Here is a 17739-nt window from a genome sequence, read left to right on the forward strand (position 1 = left end):
ATAAATAACAACAGAAACTGTTCTATCCTTACGACTGTCCTGTGTGGACACTGCTCGATGAATCTGCAGAACGGCCTACTGTTATATAACACAGCACTCACTTCACAGGCTTCCTTGTTTGTTTTCTGAGAATCTCACTTTTGCTGCACAGTTGCTGTTCTGTACATTTTGAGGCAGTTTCTGACTATATAGAGTCTGAGGGTAGGTTGCAGACTGCACCACCACACCTGGCTCCCCACCTCATAATTTCACGTATTTGTTATTTATTTGTGAGAGATGTATATGTGTGTGGTGAATGCATATGGATGTGAGTGTGAGTGCAGGTGCATGTGGAGGCTATCAGCCTTACCTTATTGCTTTGACACAGTCACTCTCTGAACCACAAAGAAGCTGTTTTGACTATATGGCTGACCACCTGTCTCTGCTCTCAGTTTGGGGTTACAGGCACATGATGCCATGCTGAGCTTTGATGTGGGTCCTGGGATCCAAGCTTAGGCCCTCATGCTTGCACAAGGTCTCTTACTCATAGAGCAACCTCCTCAGCCTGTACACCAAAAATTTTTGATCTTGCTCATTTCCTCCATATCCTGGAAGGGCTTATCAGACTAGCTAATTTACTTTCCGACCATGACCAGTTGTGGGATCCCCTGATCTAATGCAGCCTGCTTGTTACTTTGCAAGCACCAGGTGCATTTTCTTATAATCTTTCCTTATCACAACACTATGCTTCTTTTCTATTCTTGCCTGATTTCCAGCCCCTTCTTTTCTTTTCTTTTTTTTCCTTTAGCAACAGGTACTGCTGCTGTATTTTACTTTTTTTTTCATTTTTCTTTATTAAGAAATTTTCTACTCACTCCACATACTATCCACAGATCCCCCTCCTCCTTCCTCCCACTTCCAGCCCTCTTTCCCAAGCCACCCCGCATCCCCACATCCCCCATATCGAGGTCTCCCATGAGGAGGCAGCAGAGCCCAGCACACACAGAGTCTAGGCAGGTCCAAGGACCTTCCCACTGCACCAACAGCCCCTTCTTTTTATCCTAGTCTTCTGCTGTTTTCTTAAAGATTCATTTTATTTATGGATGTGTATGCAAATGTGTATGTACGAGTACATGTACACATAAGTGTGCTTTGGGAGCTGGAGTCACAGATGAAATCGTATGCTCCCTGATGTGGGTGCTGGGACTTGAACTCAGGTACTTATGACTGAGCAGCAAAGGCTCATAACTGCTGGACCATCTCTCCAATCCTTCTGGGTTTATTTGATTTCCTCTGCTCTTTTCTGTATTCATTTGAAATATTGAAGAATTAGTTCAGATGATCTCTGTATTTTTTAAACAAATATTTCTAAATATAAGTTCATTTTTTTCTCTTGAAGGCGGTGACTTTATCCTTTAATACTATATAACCCCCTTTTTTATAGTCTCCACATTGTTGATTTGCTTGTTTATCCATAAACTATGGGAAGCTTTTAAAATCTTCACACTTGATCTAAAATAAGGTAGCTGATTTTTCTTTCTACCTCCCACCTTCTATTGTAGGTGCTATTAGAATTAAGTTCTTGAATATTTTTGTCTGTATGCACATACATTATTAAATAATCCAGCAACTTTCAGTGGTTGTAGGAGCTGGAGAGATGGCTCAGCAGTTAAGAGCACTGGCTGCTCTTGCAGAGGACCCAGGTTCAGTTCTCAGCACCTACATGAAGGCTCACAACCATCTAAAACTCCAACTTCCAGGAATCTAATGCCTTCTTCTGGTCTCTGGTCACTGTATGCACATAGTGCACATGCATAAGGCGAAACACTCATCCAACAACATAAAAATGTGTAAGTATTCAGGACTACAGGGTACTTGCTGTACTGATGCCAGGCACATCCAGGGAGAGCCCTGTCCTACGAGGAAAACAAAAGGCCATCTTTTCAATTTGCAATGACCTAATAAATTCTTGGCCGTCCCAACAGAGCTGCTTGAGTACAAAAGCAAAGGGTATTCTTTCCCACAAGCCTCATCCTGGGAAGTTGGTAAGGGTGAATGGTTGTTTCTCTTTCTTGAAGGCAAGTAATCCAGAGTAAAACAGACTTAGAGCGTGGCCATCATCTGGTCTAGTACATTCTGGGAAAATGCCCTTCCTCAACTGGAGGGCTGCTACACTGCTTTCATAATTTTGTTTGTTCTTACATTTTCAGTCAAACATAAGTAAAGGAAATTAACCAGCTGCTTATTCCTGTTCAGGTCTACAGCATCTCTAAGAGCCATAGAAGATCAAGATTTCTTCTTCAGATTCACCCTCAATTAAGCTGGACCAAGAAGCAAGCTCACCTAGAACACCTTTCTAAACTGACACATAAAATTTGTACATATTTACAGTGTGCCATGTGATGTTTCTATGGATACAATGTATAATTTGCAAGTCAGGGTGAGCATATCTGTCTCCTCAAATGGCTTATTTTTTGCAATGAGAACATAAGCAATCTTCTCACATTGAACTAACATAATACGGAATCATCATCTCTTGCCACCCTCCTGTGAAGAGAACACCAGCTCTTGCTTCCCTTATCTAGCTGTAACCAAGCACCTGTTAACTCACTTTCTGCACACTCCCCACCCCCCGTTCTTCACATGGGATTCTAATAGTGTGACGCTGGTTCTGTTGACAGGTACGTGAACCAAGGGTGCGCAGTAAGTGGCCGTGTCAGATGACTAAGCTCCATCTTTCACAAACAGCACAGAAACCTACACTATATGCTGTGATGATAGATATCGGACAGAGAAAATGAAAAAGTCATGTGATCTTAGAAAAACCGAGAAAGGTGTTATGATTCCAGGCTCCTTTACCAGCCCAAATGCTGGGCCTCATCAAAGCTTAGTTCCACCTTTGCCTTGGAACTCAACAGCTCAGCATTCTGACAATACCTGTGTCTTGTATGCTTCTGCCTGTCTGAGTAGGTTCCTATGTTTCCTGGTCAAAGGGCCTTATGGAACTCAACGGAATTTTGGGAGAATTCCTTTAGAATTCTTGCTTAATAAGAGAAAATCTTCACTAAATGAAAAAATTTAGACGGGGCAGTAAAGACTCTTTTTACATTTACAAGCAGTTTTTAAATGCTAGAAAGATGAAAGAGTAGATGAGTACATTATAGCTTCTTGATAATTTTTGTCTTTATGTTTCAAGATGGACATGTGAACACTGTGATAATGTATTTTCTGAAATAGCTCATACAGCTGGTATTTTTCACTGGTAATGTAACCAAAGTGTTCAGACTCTTAACAAATGAATATTACTTGGTCATTCACTTAGCCTTCTAACTCAGCTTCCTTACTTCACTTGGGATACTGGAATAACTATTAGAAGTATACATATGGCCAAATGAAGGCTTTTACTTAGGAGTTCCAGATCTAGAGATCAGAAACTCACTTCTAATAAAATACCGTTACATATCACACATTTGCACCTTCAGAGTTTGTAATGGATGTACTGAAAGCTATGGTGATTCTCATGATTTCTACAAAGAACATAAATATGGAAGATCATTACTCATCCCTGACGCACAGGCCAGGAAGGAAGGTTGTGGATCACTCCTGGCCTGCTAAGGAGTTCCATCTTTAGTTCAGAGGCAATTACAGAATTTCAAGTTTCACAGTGGGTTAAGAAATGGACTTATTTCAATTTAAGAATCAGTGTGGAAAGTCATCTGAAGAGACATGACGCTGGAGGCTTGGGAGGAGAGCAGCTAACTAGTCAGAAAATGGAGCTGAGGAGAGAAGACAGTGACCAGCTCCAAAGGTGTTCCAGTGATCCCGGGTCTGGAGAAGACAACTGATGTACAATCAATAGAACTGAATGATTAAATACACAACTAGGGGTGACAAGTTATAAACAACCCCAAGATTCTGGCTTTTATTTCCCGTATGGATTATGAGGTCATTAACAGAAATTCGGACCCAAGATGAAGGAACAAACAGATGTTAAGAGAGAAAGAGAAGAACTGTCCCCTGAAATGGATGTTTGGTAGTGACTGAGGCGTGGGCATGGATGAGATCACTCAGAGAACGCAGCACTGAGAGGACCAAAGCCAGATCTCCAGAGAAGATGGCTATCTAACGATCAGGAAGTAGAAAGGGACAGCTTTACAGCTATTTCCATAAACATAGCTGTGTGTGTACAACAGACATAAATACATTGTAATTTCAGATTCAGATAAAAAAGGCCCAACATTTGATTAGTCTTACTAATGAAGCCACATTCTCTTGTAATTTTTCATATTTTGAAATAGCTAGATAATTCAGTCACAGCATGAGTGACATCATTTGAGGTTGAACACTCTTGAAAAAGCCAACATCTATTTGTTTTACCACACTTAGTGCGGCAGAAAAGGCTGGAAGGGAAGAGGCAGCTATGATCAAGTCCATGAATTACTCTTTAACCCATAGCTTTCTTGAAAGAAAAAGAAAACAAGCAAGAAACAGCAGCAATGTCTCCAGCTAAACACATCAGACTCTAAGATCCCTACAACACTACAGTGGTTGCTAAAGATTCGAAGGTTATACGCAAGCTTTCCAAGGAAACATAGCTTTATTTAACTAAATAAAAAGCAAGATAACAAGATCTATGCAGTTTCAGATCTGTAGAAATCCTAAGAAATGTCAACAAACTGATTTCACAGTATCTGTCCAAATTTCAGAAATATCTACTCTGAAAACAAGAACATAATTATCCAGTCAATTTTTAACATTTTGCATGTAAAACAGCCCCTTGTGTATCAAATACCACTCTATAATGTGAACAGCTTTACTGCAGCAGGATAAGGAGCATTTCCTAATTATAATTAAGTCATCACTACTTATGGAAGAAAGGTTCCTTGGCTTTGAATTTCTTCACTATACCATAAAATCCCAAATCTTTCTGACCCAGAATCTAATCCCAAATGTCTTAAGTGTGAACCTTGTTATCACAGGGCACATAACGCTCCCCATAAGTGACACCTGGACCAGCCCTTTCTGCCTCAGCAGAGATGCTAATGAGTGATGCTCTGAGCAAACACTCACTCTGACAGCAGCATGTCTATTTTTAGCTGCAGGTTTGCTTGAAGTGAACAGCTCCTGTTCTGTGATAAGCTGCAGTACATACTACAGCAGATTTTCTTGAAAAAATAAATAAAAGCACTTTTGGACATGCTTGAAAAAATGAATAATTATAGCAAAAGACTAATTTTCATAAATGTATTTAGTCTCATAAATCATTTTCCCAAACAATATTAACAAAACCCCCAAAGCCAAAATACATATATTTATTTCATCCTTAATTCACTATTCTAAACCAATTATAATTAAAAGCAACCCCCCAAAAATCAATAAAATTTTGGCAGCATCTTATTTTCAGGATAAGTATTTTAAAAATAGAGCCCAAAAGAAGCCAACAAAAAATAGTATTTGGATGACAAAACTAATTAAAGTCAAGTTAAATATAATTATCTCGGGGAGCATCATATACTAAAATAAAAACCTCTTTGTAGTGTATGGGTCTTCTACTTATTAATTTACAACACAGTCAACAACAACATTGGTAGTGAATACAAGAAATAAAACCATAAAGTAAATCAGAAATGGAATGCTGGTGCTATCAACACTGTTATTGTTTATAGTTCTTAATGGCTTTTAAAGGCATTTTACAATATACCTACTTTAAAAGCACCAACACAAATGCCATTTACCACAGCTCTGGCTTTTATAACCACCTCGACATAAATACCTTTTCCTTCTGAGTTAAATATTTAAAAAAAAAAAATATATATATATATATATAGCTGAAGAGTCTCCGAGACCATACTCACCATTCATGATGACAGCCAACCTCTCCAGAGCATATTGCTCAGAACAACAGCCCAGCAGCAAAGGGAGTTATGCTAATCTCTGGAGGCAGAGCCGATGGTGTAAACACATATGCTGGAGCAGGGGCAGGAAATCAAGAGCTCTCTTTTGTTTTAAAAAGAAAAGCCCCCAGAAGCAAAGCCTAAATGCCCAGTAGGAGGTACCCCCAGACAACAGAATAATGCCAAAGATGTTTTATGTAACCAGGTTTAGTTTTTTTTTTTTTTTTTTTTCCTAAGCTAGCTTCCTAGCTTCCTTCATATACCTCCAGAATAACTCAAAATGGCAGGGAGAAAACGTGAACCAGGATGTATACGATATTCTCAACTGTAACAGCACAAGTTGTTACCACGGCAACATTAGACCAGCATTATCAGTTTCCTTCTAACCAAGAGGACTCTCCTAAAGCTTTAATGAACCAAAACAAAATGCCTTTTTATTCTAGGGCAACATGATCTCCAAATGACGACATTCTATACACTTAAGCACTGAACTAGCCCTTTTATACACCTCTTAAAGATATTTTTAAAATGCTTTTTTCTTTAAATACTCACACAATCCCATGTTGAATCCGGTGAGGAACAAACAGCAGAATGACTGCACCTAAACGCCTTTCATTACAGCAGCTCCTACTGCTAGCTGCGGACCTCACTGAGACTAAAGTGCTGTGTGCTGTTGCTAGTGACTATTGGCGATGAATCTTATTGCCCAGATCGCTGACAGCTTTCATTTTTCATGAGCCAAAAGCTATACTGCAGCATAAATGTTAACTATTTCAACATTCTGTATCTGGGAGAGGCATAATATAATGCTATATATAACCTGCTTTTATAAAAGAAAATAGGAGAATAACACTTGTAAATTTCCATTAAATTCAGCATTAAGTATCTGATATTAACCAGTATTATTATTATTTTTTTAAGACAACACAACAAATTTACTGGCAACCACTGTGACATTTACTGGCAACACGTGACATTCCTCCTATTAAACAGGACTCTGAGGACAGACTGTACGGTAAAGTGGGTAGGCTGGATAGCATGATGAGCGGGTTCTATTCTCAACAGACCTAAGACCACTAATGATACAAAGGGTCTAGAGAACCATGTCTGGGTGGCAGAATTTGAGCAGATGAATCTGCTCCTTTAAAGTTGCCAGGAGAGGCAGGACTTGTGGTGATGGACATCCAGTTAGGGACTTTCCCCAAGAAACAACTAGCAAGCTGGACAGAAGTGTTGGAAGGAGGTTCACTGCTCTGGTACAGATCAAGCACAGACATGTTGAGAGGCATCAGGAGGCACCACAAGGCTCTGGGTAAGAACACTGAAATCTGTGCTCTTCTTGTCCACTCAGATCCCTCCAGTTTGGTCTGGAAGGCTTAGGGGCTGCACTGTCAGAGGAAGCCAAAGCTCCACAATGTCATACTATCAGTAAAAAAGCAAACTGTAAGGAATTAGTGGGGAAACGCCCAGCTTCCATAGATTGATGCCCTGCAGGATGGACAGCAGACTGAGGGTCCAGCAAGATGTTTAGGAAGGAAATGGCAACAAGACAGAAAGGAGCTAAATGTTCTCAAAGTCCCTGGATGCACAGGACATCATAACCCCATTTGAGATCCAAAACTTGAAGCTGCTGTGGATCAAACGTGTGCTTCCTCATCTATACACAGTTCCACCAGTATGACCTCTGATAGTATAAATCAACTGAGTTCTGGGACTCAGGGCACAAACTATGAAGGACATTAAATCCACAAACTGGACTAAAGATGTAGAAATAAAAAAACAATTCTTGGAGAAAAAAAATTAAGTCAAATACAAGCTACTACAAATATCTCATTTTAAGGACTCGATTTTTGCCCAAACCCATATGCTTTCATAATGAGAATAAGCAGTCACCAGAAAGTGTCTCAGAAATGGGATTTATGTACAATTTAGAAAATATTTGCAAACATTTAGTAAAATGTTGGATGAAATGAAGGGGAACTGTTTAAAGACTTGATGAGAATGATACAACAGATGGAAATTTTAATACAGAAAGAGAAATATGAAAAACAGAAAGTAGAGCTCTGACAAGTTAATACGAAAAATTTAAACTCACTATAATGCTAACATCACATTTCAGAAAGAAAAAAGATCTAACCTGTAAACGTGAGTTGAAGATGGACTGTAAATATGAACAATACCAAGAAAAGTGAACAGTCTCAGAAATGTACTTAATACTGAAGGCCCAACACACATCTATCAGGAGCCAGGAGGAAAGAGTGGAAAAATGTTTAAAGAAATAATGACTAAAAATGCCCTAATATGAAAAAAAACCCAACTTATAGTCCATGAACCAAGTGAAGCAAAGAGTTAAGCTAATGCTAACTAGGACAAGCAGAAAGACCCAGATCTAGACACTTCATATTCAAGTGAAAAATAAAGATAAAGTAAACAATTTTAAAAACAAGAAGAGAAAAATCAGTGCTCATGTACAAGGGAAAAGCAATACAGTGTTAACTTCTCTTTAGAAATAAGATTGACCAGGAAACAGTGAAATGATACATAGAAAATGCTAGAAGAAATAAGAAACAGAACTGTCAGCTAAGAACTGTACATCAAGAAAAACTACTTTCCACAGAGTAAACCAGAACATTCCCAGAGAAAACTACAACAGAGGACACGAGCTGTAGTGCAAATGCACATGGAGTTCAGATGACAGTGAAATGCCACTACAGGGTAAGCTGACAGGAAGAAACTAAGTACAGGAAATGACTAACCAGAAAGGAAATATGTATATATACACATATGTGCACAGATACACACATAATGGTTATATACAGTCTTACATATGTGAGTGTGTGTGGTGCTGAGTATCAAATTTTAAACCTGCTAGGTATGAGTTTACAAAATGTACAAATGCAATATATATGAAAATATCATATTTAGACAATAAATTTATTGTATTAGTGCAAAGAAGTTCTATTTTACTAGAAATTATGTCAATTATATCCTAAAGTAGATTGTGATCAGATAAACATTAAAAACAAAAAGAGTCTATTAAGAAAAAAGTATTTTAACAGTTAAAAAAACCCAGAGGCTTTCAAATGGTGTAATTTGTGTTTGCTCAATAAATATGAAGGCATTTTAAAGGGGAAATAGGATCAACAAGGAACAAAATCTATGAAACAGAAACAATAAAACAAGATATAAAACCACCATGTCAACAATTATATCAAATGTAATGAAAGAAACACAAATGAAAAGCAGTAATTATCAACCAGATTAAAAAGCAAGGTCCAAATAAATGGCATCTGTAAGAGACACTCTGAATCTGTAAACACAAACAGGAAAAAAGGAAAAGGGGGAAAGGCCTCTCACCCCAACAGCCAGAAGACAATGGAGTGCCTACACTGATATTAGGCAAAACACTTCACTGATAACTATTAAAGAAACAAAAGGCCGTTCACTATAAATCCAACACAACTAGGGAAGTAACCACTGAGCACACATCTGTATGGAACAGATGAGCCCCTAGAATATGAAAACAGACACTGGCAGAAATGAAAGGAGAATTAGGTCATTTAATAACTGTATAACTGTGTGCTGTTCATAGCAGGGATACAGTACACAGAGTATGTCTGGAGGCAATTGTGTTGTGCAAACATCAGAGTGTGCTCATACACCTAGACAGCCGATGCCCCCTCTGCCGTTGACACACCTAAGCTACTGGTGTAGCCTATTGCTCTGCCAGATTTGCTCTCCCAGACATCTGGCAAGCAGTTTCCTTCTACAATTAGCTCATTGTGGAGTTCCCCAATGCTTCAGTTGTCTTCATGTCTATACCCATACACCACTCACTTTTAATTTTCTAATGAATAATGATTCTTAACCATGTAAACACCCAGAACTACTAGACAATCTAACATCACTGTAAAATCCAGGCTTCCCTTTCTACATGGCAAATATGATTGTTATGAACCTTATGGTGCTGAGAGGGAAATAAATATTAGTGAGATAGTTCTTTCTGGAATCTCTTTCAACGAAGCACATCCTTCCATAGTTTTTGTCTCTTTGCTCTTGTTCTTCAAGAGCAGTCTTAACACAATGGAACACGCCCAACAAACAAGCAATGACTCTCACTGATTTTCCACATATGTAGTCCTGAGTTGCTTTGTTCATTCCCAGGTCAGTTCATGTGGTCTCTTACTGGCAACAGTGGCAAGGTATTCCATATTCCATATGTTTAAGGCACTTGATGAGCACAGTGATACAAGACTGAATCAAACATGAGAGAAAAAAGCTGCAGAAATGCAGTGTGAGCCATATGAGGTTGCTTTTCACATAACCTGATGTACTGCTTCAGAATAGACTCTTTTAATACATAAACAGAGGGTATGTTCTAAAATAACGATAAACAGCATAGCACCAACATCATGTAAGCCAGCAACAAGTCAGTTTACACTCACGACCAAGCATTGTGTAGGTCTACAATTATATGTGTTGCCCCTTTATACAACTGTCGGAGCAGGAGAATTGTTGATGGCAGCATTTCTATAAACACAGGAACAATGCAGTGAGCTATGGAATTAGGACAGCTATAGTATCACTAAGCAATACGAATGTTTCAGTTCCATTATGATCTAATGGAGCTACTACCACAGAGGTGGGTCACTAGTCACTGAAACTCAGCAATGCAAAGCATGACTAGAGTTGGTGATTTCAAAACTCTTAAAAATCATAGAAAACCTAGACAGAAAGTGAGGAAGGATAAACTAAATTTGCACAATCCATAAAATACAATCCATAAAATACAGCATCCAAAGTCAGCAGAATGTGATTCTTTTACCATGTATCTGGAAATGCTCTGTATTCATATGTAAGACAATACAGTAAGTGAATTAATTCAAAAGGCTTGGTCAATTTTTAAAAATACATTCTCTTGTCAAGTATAATTAAGGGCTCACATGATAGCCGAATGGGTGAGGCACCTGGTACCAAGCCTGACGACCCGAGTTCTATCCCCAAGTTCCACAAGGTGGACAGAGAAAACCAACTCCCTGTAACTGGTTGGTTCTCTGACTTCCATATCTGTGCAATAGTATGCACATACCACACACACACACACACACACACACACACACACACACACACACACACAATAAATGCACACAGTCAATAATTTTTAAGAGCATAATTAAAGAATCAACAACAGAAAGATTTTGGAAATCCTCAAATCACAAAGAACTCCCAAGGGAAATGAGTAACCGTTCCGCACAGCAAGGAAATAACCTACAACCATTTCTGGGATGCTCCTGGGGATCCATGCTGGCCACACGCTTCCTATGTCCAAGAGGTCCCACAACCTCAGAGAACTCTGTTACCAGCTGTGAACCAATGATGAAAATACAAGATCATGGGTTGACTAACAGGTCCCAAAGTGATAATTTCTTCCATTTTGTTGCTTTCTTAAGGGGGAAACTAACAAAAATGGAAGAAATGATTAATAAAATGAAAATACAAAAGTGATCAAAAAATGCAGGTCTCACCAACAATATGGAACTACAGTAATGCTAGACTGAGTAACATTTAAATATGACATAAATACTAATTATTGAATTAAAGAATAAAAACAGTATCATCACAAAGGCTAGAGAAACAAGAATATAAGAAAACATTGCAATTTCATTCTCTGGTGGTTTAAAAGAAAAGGGCCCCCAAAGGAGGTGTGGCTTTTTTTAGAGTAGGTATGGCCTTGTTGGAGGACGTATGTCACTTTGAGGTCTCACATACCCTCAAGTCATGCCCAGTGTCTCAGACTACTTCCTGTCGCCCGCATATCAATATACAAAATTCTCAGCTTCTCCAGGACCATGTCTGTCTGTATGCCACCATGTTCCACCATGATGATAATGGCCTGAACCTCTGAAATTAAATACTTTCTTTATAAGAGTTGCCATGGTTATGGTGTCTCTTCACAGCAATAGAAACCATAACTAAGATACATGCCAAGCATATAAGATGACTTAGATAAATTAGTAAAAAGTACATATTACCAGAACTAAGTTGAATGAATGGATAAATTTAAAAGTTACAAATTATCAAAAACTAACCCAGAAAGAAGTAGAAATCACCAGAAAGAAGTAGAAATCACGAATAGACACATAAAAGTATTAAAATAGTTCGTTTTTCTCCCATAACTTAAAGCTGAAATTCAAATGGGTTCATGAATGAATACCATGAGTTATCAAATATAATACCAATTTTAACAAGCATAGAATATTCAGAATATACAGAATTCAGAGCAAAGAGCAGTTGTGACTCATGTTATGAGGGCCGAAAGCAAAGCTGGGCAAAGAACGAAGCATAACTACTGATCAGCATACTCCACTGACACAAACATCTCTACCCACATGCCGGCAAGTCTGTTGAAGGAATTATACTCCAGGACCATGCATGCTCATCTCAGGAAGCATGATAGTTCCACACTGAAAATCAATTACTAAAATACATTAATAGAACAAAGGACCACATGACCACGAGCATGTGCAGCAGCAGCATTCCATAAACTCCAGCACTCATAAAATCCTCTCAACAACCAAGACTAGAAGGGACTTTCTCAGACTGATGAGAGAAGAATGCAGTGGTTCATATCACACCTGACAGGGAGAGATGGAGTCTTTCCCTGTAAGACTGGGCACAAAGCACTCATCTGCATAGACTATGGCTAGCCACAGGAATGAAGAAAAATACTAATGAAGGAAAAGACATTCACATATATAAGAAGCTTTATGTGAAGACAACATGACCCAAAGAGAATTTTAAACAGAAACTATAAAAATAATTTAAAGAACAGGAAAGAATCCAAAATTGAAATTAATAAAGTCTCATTCACTTTAGTAGAACTAAAGTGCTTAGATATGAACTCACAGGGATGTGTAGACCACAGAAGATAAAGACCATTTAAAGAGATGGAGAGGCATGTTACTGTTACAATGACAATTTTTCACAATTTAACCTATAGATTCCACACAGTATCTACAGAAACTTCAGCAGGCTTTTCTTTAGAAACTGACAAGCTAATCCAGAAATTTATATGGGAAGACAAAGCCCTTGAATAGCTAAAATAATTTTAGTAAAATAACAAAATTAGAGGAATTATACTACTTAATTTCAAAACTTACTTTAAACTCATAGTCAGCAAATCAATGTGGCTGGCATAAAAACAAACATACGTAGTTCACTGGCCCAGAGCTGAGGATTCACAGAGGAACCTATACTTTGAGAGCCAATGAGTTTTGACAAAGGAATTGAAATAGTTCAATGGAGTAAAGAAAGTTTTTGTAACAAATGAAGTAATAAAAACCAGACACATATGCACACACACAATCAATACTTCACATCAAATATAAAACTGAAAAGACAGATTTGTTGGAGAAAGCACAGATTAAAACTATGAATAACTTTTGGTAAGACAAAGACTTCCTAAGGCCCAGCACAAAAGGTACAACACACAAAGGAAAGGAACAGATAAAACTGGCTTCATCAGAGTGACAAACTTTCCCTCCTCAACGATATCATTTTCAGAAATGACGAGACATGTCAGAAGCTGAGAGCAAATATTTGCAAATTACATATCTTCAAAAGAATCTGGATTCAGAATATATAATGGATTCCTAAGACTTATAAAAAGAAGGCAATTTAATTTTGAAAGTGAAAAACATATTTAAATATACAAGTATCCAAACCAGATACACAAATGGCTTCTGAGACTATAAAAATAAACCAATACCACTAGTTATTATGCATACAGAAACTGAAACCATCCTGTGAAATACCAGTTCAAACCTCCAAGAGACTGGCCATACCAAGTCCTGATAAACATATGAAGAAACTGGACTCTTCTTACATTACAGGTGAAATAATAAATAGTACAGCTACTTTGGGAAAATATGCTGGCTATTTCTTAAAAACATAAAAATGCATGACACAATTATTTTATACCTAGTCTACTCCTATATATCTACTCAAAAACAAAAACAAAAAGAATTGTCTGCACAAACTTTTTTTTAAATGTTTATGATATTATCCAAATAGTCAAAAATCAAGAAACAACACTTGGGTTAGTCAATCACAGAACAGAACAGATAAAGCAAATGTGTTTTAGTCACACAACACAGTAGATTCTACAACAAACAGGGAGCAACTATTGATACATTCTGCACATAAATGAAAGACATCAGAAGCAGTATGCTAAATAAGTCCAGTGATATAAAACATCTAGGAAAAGAAATTAATAGAAAGAGGAAGTAGCTGAGTATTTATGAGTTTGAGGGAAGAGTGGGAGATTAGACACAAAGAGATGTGATGAAAATGAAATTGTTAATTACTTGAACTCTTATTACAAATCATAATATAAACGCACAAGTAACAGCAGAAAGTGCCTGGGCTGTGAAATACAGTATTTGCTAGGGTTGGGTGAGTATTTTCATATTTTTAGTGAATAACAACAAACCTTTCAAAGACACTGCAAAAATCATAATAGAACAAAGAAAGAATTCATTAGCACAAGTCTAAAGACTATAAAATGTTAAGATAACAAATAAAACATTTATTGGGAACAGGGTAGCAATGTCAGAATAAACCCACATTCTTTATGTCTCCAGGGAGTTAAAAATCAAACTGTACAGACAGACATAACACAAGGATGAACAGAAACACAACTCCAATTCCATAAGTCTTACTAAAAGTGAGAGAGGATGATGAAGAGAATATGAAGACAGGAATCGTGAATGCTAGTTAAGAATGAAAGATGGAGGAACATGGTGCTCTGGAAGTCTTGTTACGAGCTGTTATCTGAAAGAAACATTAACATGAACAAATCTCACCACTGGAAGAAATCTAAAAGAAAATTCCCATCAGAGTATTGTGAACAAATACTGTTAAGAAGGAGGTTCACAGCTGGACAGTAGTGGGGCATGTCTTTAATCCCAGCACACGGGAGGCAGAGGCAGGAGGATCTCTGTGAGTTTGAGGCCAGTCTGGTCTACAAAGCTAGTTTCATGACAGCCAGGGCTACACAGAGAAACCTAGTTTTGCAAGGGAATGGGGGGAAAGGGAGGGAGGGAGGGAGGGAGGGAAGGAGGGAGGGAGAGAGAGAGAGAGAGAATAAATTCACTATCTGGCTATTACTCACCGTAGTAATAAAAGTGTTAGCCCAAATTAAAGATGGAACACAAACAGAAAACTATGCTAGCTATATGCACTTCCTTTTAGAAGAATAAGCAAATTAACTTTTGAATTGCATGTTTCAAATTCTTTTAGCTCTTTTATCTTAAGGTGTCACTATATTATGATTTTCCATTAAAAAAAATGATGTAAATGGGCTGGAAATATCTCTTGCCTACCCACCATGCTCATTTCCCTGTGTTATACGCTCAGCATCACATACACAGATATGAGGTGGGGGTGAGAAATAGAGACTCTGTATTGGCTTCCTTTTATTACAGACCAACATTCTGCATATTTGTGTGCCTTAAATATTACACTGTTTCTGGCTGCTATTCTTATTCTTGTTTCTGAGGGTAAAAATCATCTAATTTTCCCTCAAATCTTTATATCCAGTTTTAAAAATGATTTATTTTTATATTATGTGTACGAATGCTTTCCTGCATATATGTATGAGCACCACATGTGTGCCTGGTGCCTAAGAAGGCCAGAAGAGGTCTTTGGATCTCCTGGAACTGGAATTACAGGCAGCTGTGAGCTTTCACGTGGGTGCTGGGAACTGAAGGCTCTGCAAGGACCGCAAGTGCTCTTAACCTGGAGCAATATCTATGATCCCTATAATCATAGCTTATAAACAATGATAAAATAAATATTCAAAAAGATTTTTCATATGAGTAGAAAGTGATTACAGTCAGTCAGCTCATAAAATAGTTGCTGAATGAAAAAGAGATAAAAAGCAGTTTATAAGTTACAATTATACAAATTCAAAGGACTAACATATTGGGTTTAAAGAGCTTCAGAAGGAGCCTGGCAGCGGCGGCGGCAGCAACACACGCCTTTAATCCCAGCACTCTGGAGGTAGAGCCAGGCGGATCTCTGTGAGTTCGAGGCCAGCTTGGTCTACAGAGTGAGATCCAGGACAGTCAGGGCTACACAGAAAAACCCTGTTACAGAAAAAAACCAAAAAGTAAAAGTGATAAATTAGTCTATTACAGTCACTCCAGCTATCTAGTTTTGAGGAAATTCATATCCTAAATCATTTACTTATTCACTACAGTATTTAAATATACACTTATTAAAATGAACCTGTAGATATTATAGAAACTGACAAGCATTTCTTGGGAAGGAAGGACAGGTAATAAGCTGGATGGTATCTGCTCTTTAAAAATGCTGCAGCTTAGACATTGTTAAGTGTGAAAATCAATGCTCACAACATGCAAACCTTCACTTACTTTCAATTTTATATAACTGCAATTATAATAAAAATGATTTAAAAGGGAAATACAGTAAATTTTCTAGGAAGACAAGTCAATGAATGTCAATAACCCCATTTATTCTCAGTCAGGGCAGAAAGCAGAATTCCTCTGTGTTGTTACTTTGAACTTGATGTACTTAAGTGTGCATGGAAATAGCTATTCCATATTTTAAGTTACTAATCAGGAATTAATGTTAATTTGGTAGTTAAAACTGAAACCTGTAGAAATGACTCTGTAGCCTACGTTCTCTATTTACTTCCACAGATAATGTTCCTGGAGAAGAGAGAAACTCTGATTAAAGTTTATCACATTTTTTTTTAATATGTGCCATCTAATGAAAGGGACATGACTATTATCCTCAGGTTGAAGCAGGATCTCAGCACATTTGAGGCCAGCCTAGGCTACAGAGTGAGTCCTATAAGTCAACCTGAGCCACCACATTAAAAAACAAAAACAAAAAAAACCCCAACAATCAATAAAGAAACAAAAAACCTGTTTCAAAAACCAAAACCATGTTTGCCTAAATAAGCCTTCAATCTTGACCCAATAGTCCATGAACCTAATTCTTAAAGTGTGATTTCCACACTTGGTTGTTTCTTACTATAGCACATTGGGGTAAGACTCTCCTGGTGTATCAGGAGACCCAGGTTTTCCCTTTTCTGCTCAAAGTAGCCCTGCAAGTGAACTTCATAGAAACAGTGCTTTTTGCCTGAACACTCTTTCTTGTCCAAAGCTCCTCCTTGGCCGGGTGAGAGGGCTCAAAGGGGAAGAAGGCATGTGTCCCTGAACCTGGTGACCTGAGCTGAATCTCAGGACCCACATGACGAGAGGAAAGAACCAACTCCTCCAAGCTGTCCTCCGACTTCTGCACGTTCATGTTTCCACCCACACCCTTAAACAAGTTTTTTTTTAAAAGCTCTTTGTTAGCACACACACAAATGAATAAAAAATGTGTTCATCACACAAAATAAACAAATGCAGAGTAGAGATGACAGGATTGCAGTTTCTAATCTCTGCATTCTCTCGTCTACATCGACAGACAAGAGTGCACGCTTCCTGTGTTCCTCCTTACACACCAAATCACGGGGACTATTAGAATATTTTGAGGATATGAAAAGGAGAAGAGGGTGGAGGGACATGTACTGAACTTTAGTTGCTTCTTAACCATTTCTTACCCAAGCTCATTATTCAGAGCTACAACGTTTGGTCATAACTGCATTTGTATGCCATGATCACACCGCCTTCTTTGTTTTTTCTTTTCAACAGAGAAAAACCCAGCATTTTGAGTCTTTTTTCTACAAGAAATCAGGTCACAATACTGTATTCTATCGTTGCATTTAAAAACATTACAGAAAGTATACAGGTCTTGTACATTTACAGCCCTTCAGTCAAGTTCAAACATAACT

The 17739-nt window shown here is 37.9% G+C and overlaps 1 protein-coding gene across 3 annotated transcripts in view; it reads right to left on the reverse strand.

The window, feature by feature from the left end:
• Prkacb (protein kinase cAMP-activated catalytic subunit beta) overlaps positions 1 to 17739 on the reverse strand; it is a 95749-nt gene that overhangs the window by 41147 nt on the left and 36863 nt on the right. Inside the window, exon 1 of one of the 3 annotated variants that reach the window (XM_052730033.1) lies at positions 6426 to 6553. The exons of 1 other annotated variant lie outside the window; for it this stretch is intronic. In XM_052730033.1, the coding sequence (XP_052585993.1) occupies positions 6426 to 6435 (10 nt within the window). In that variant the 5' untranslated portion in view covers positions 6436 to 6553. Of the gene's footprint in view, positions 1 to 5834; positions 6068 to 6425; positions 6554 to 17739 lie in introns of those variants that run through there. One more of the 3 variants, XM_052730034.1, reaches the window with a different exon arrangement.

Source organism: Peromyscus californicus, unplaced genomic scaffold, assembly GCF_007827085.1.
Source record: "Peromyscus californicus insignis strain IS unplaced genomic scaffold, ASM782708v3 Scaffold_9__1_contigs__length_137607984, whole genome shotgun sequence".
Classification (NCBI taxonomy): Eukaryota; Metazoa; Chordata; class Mammalia; order Rodentia; family Cricetidae; genus Peromyscus; species Peromyscus californicus.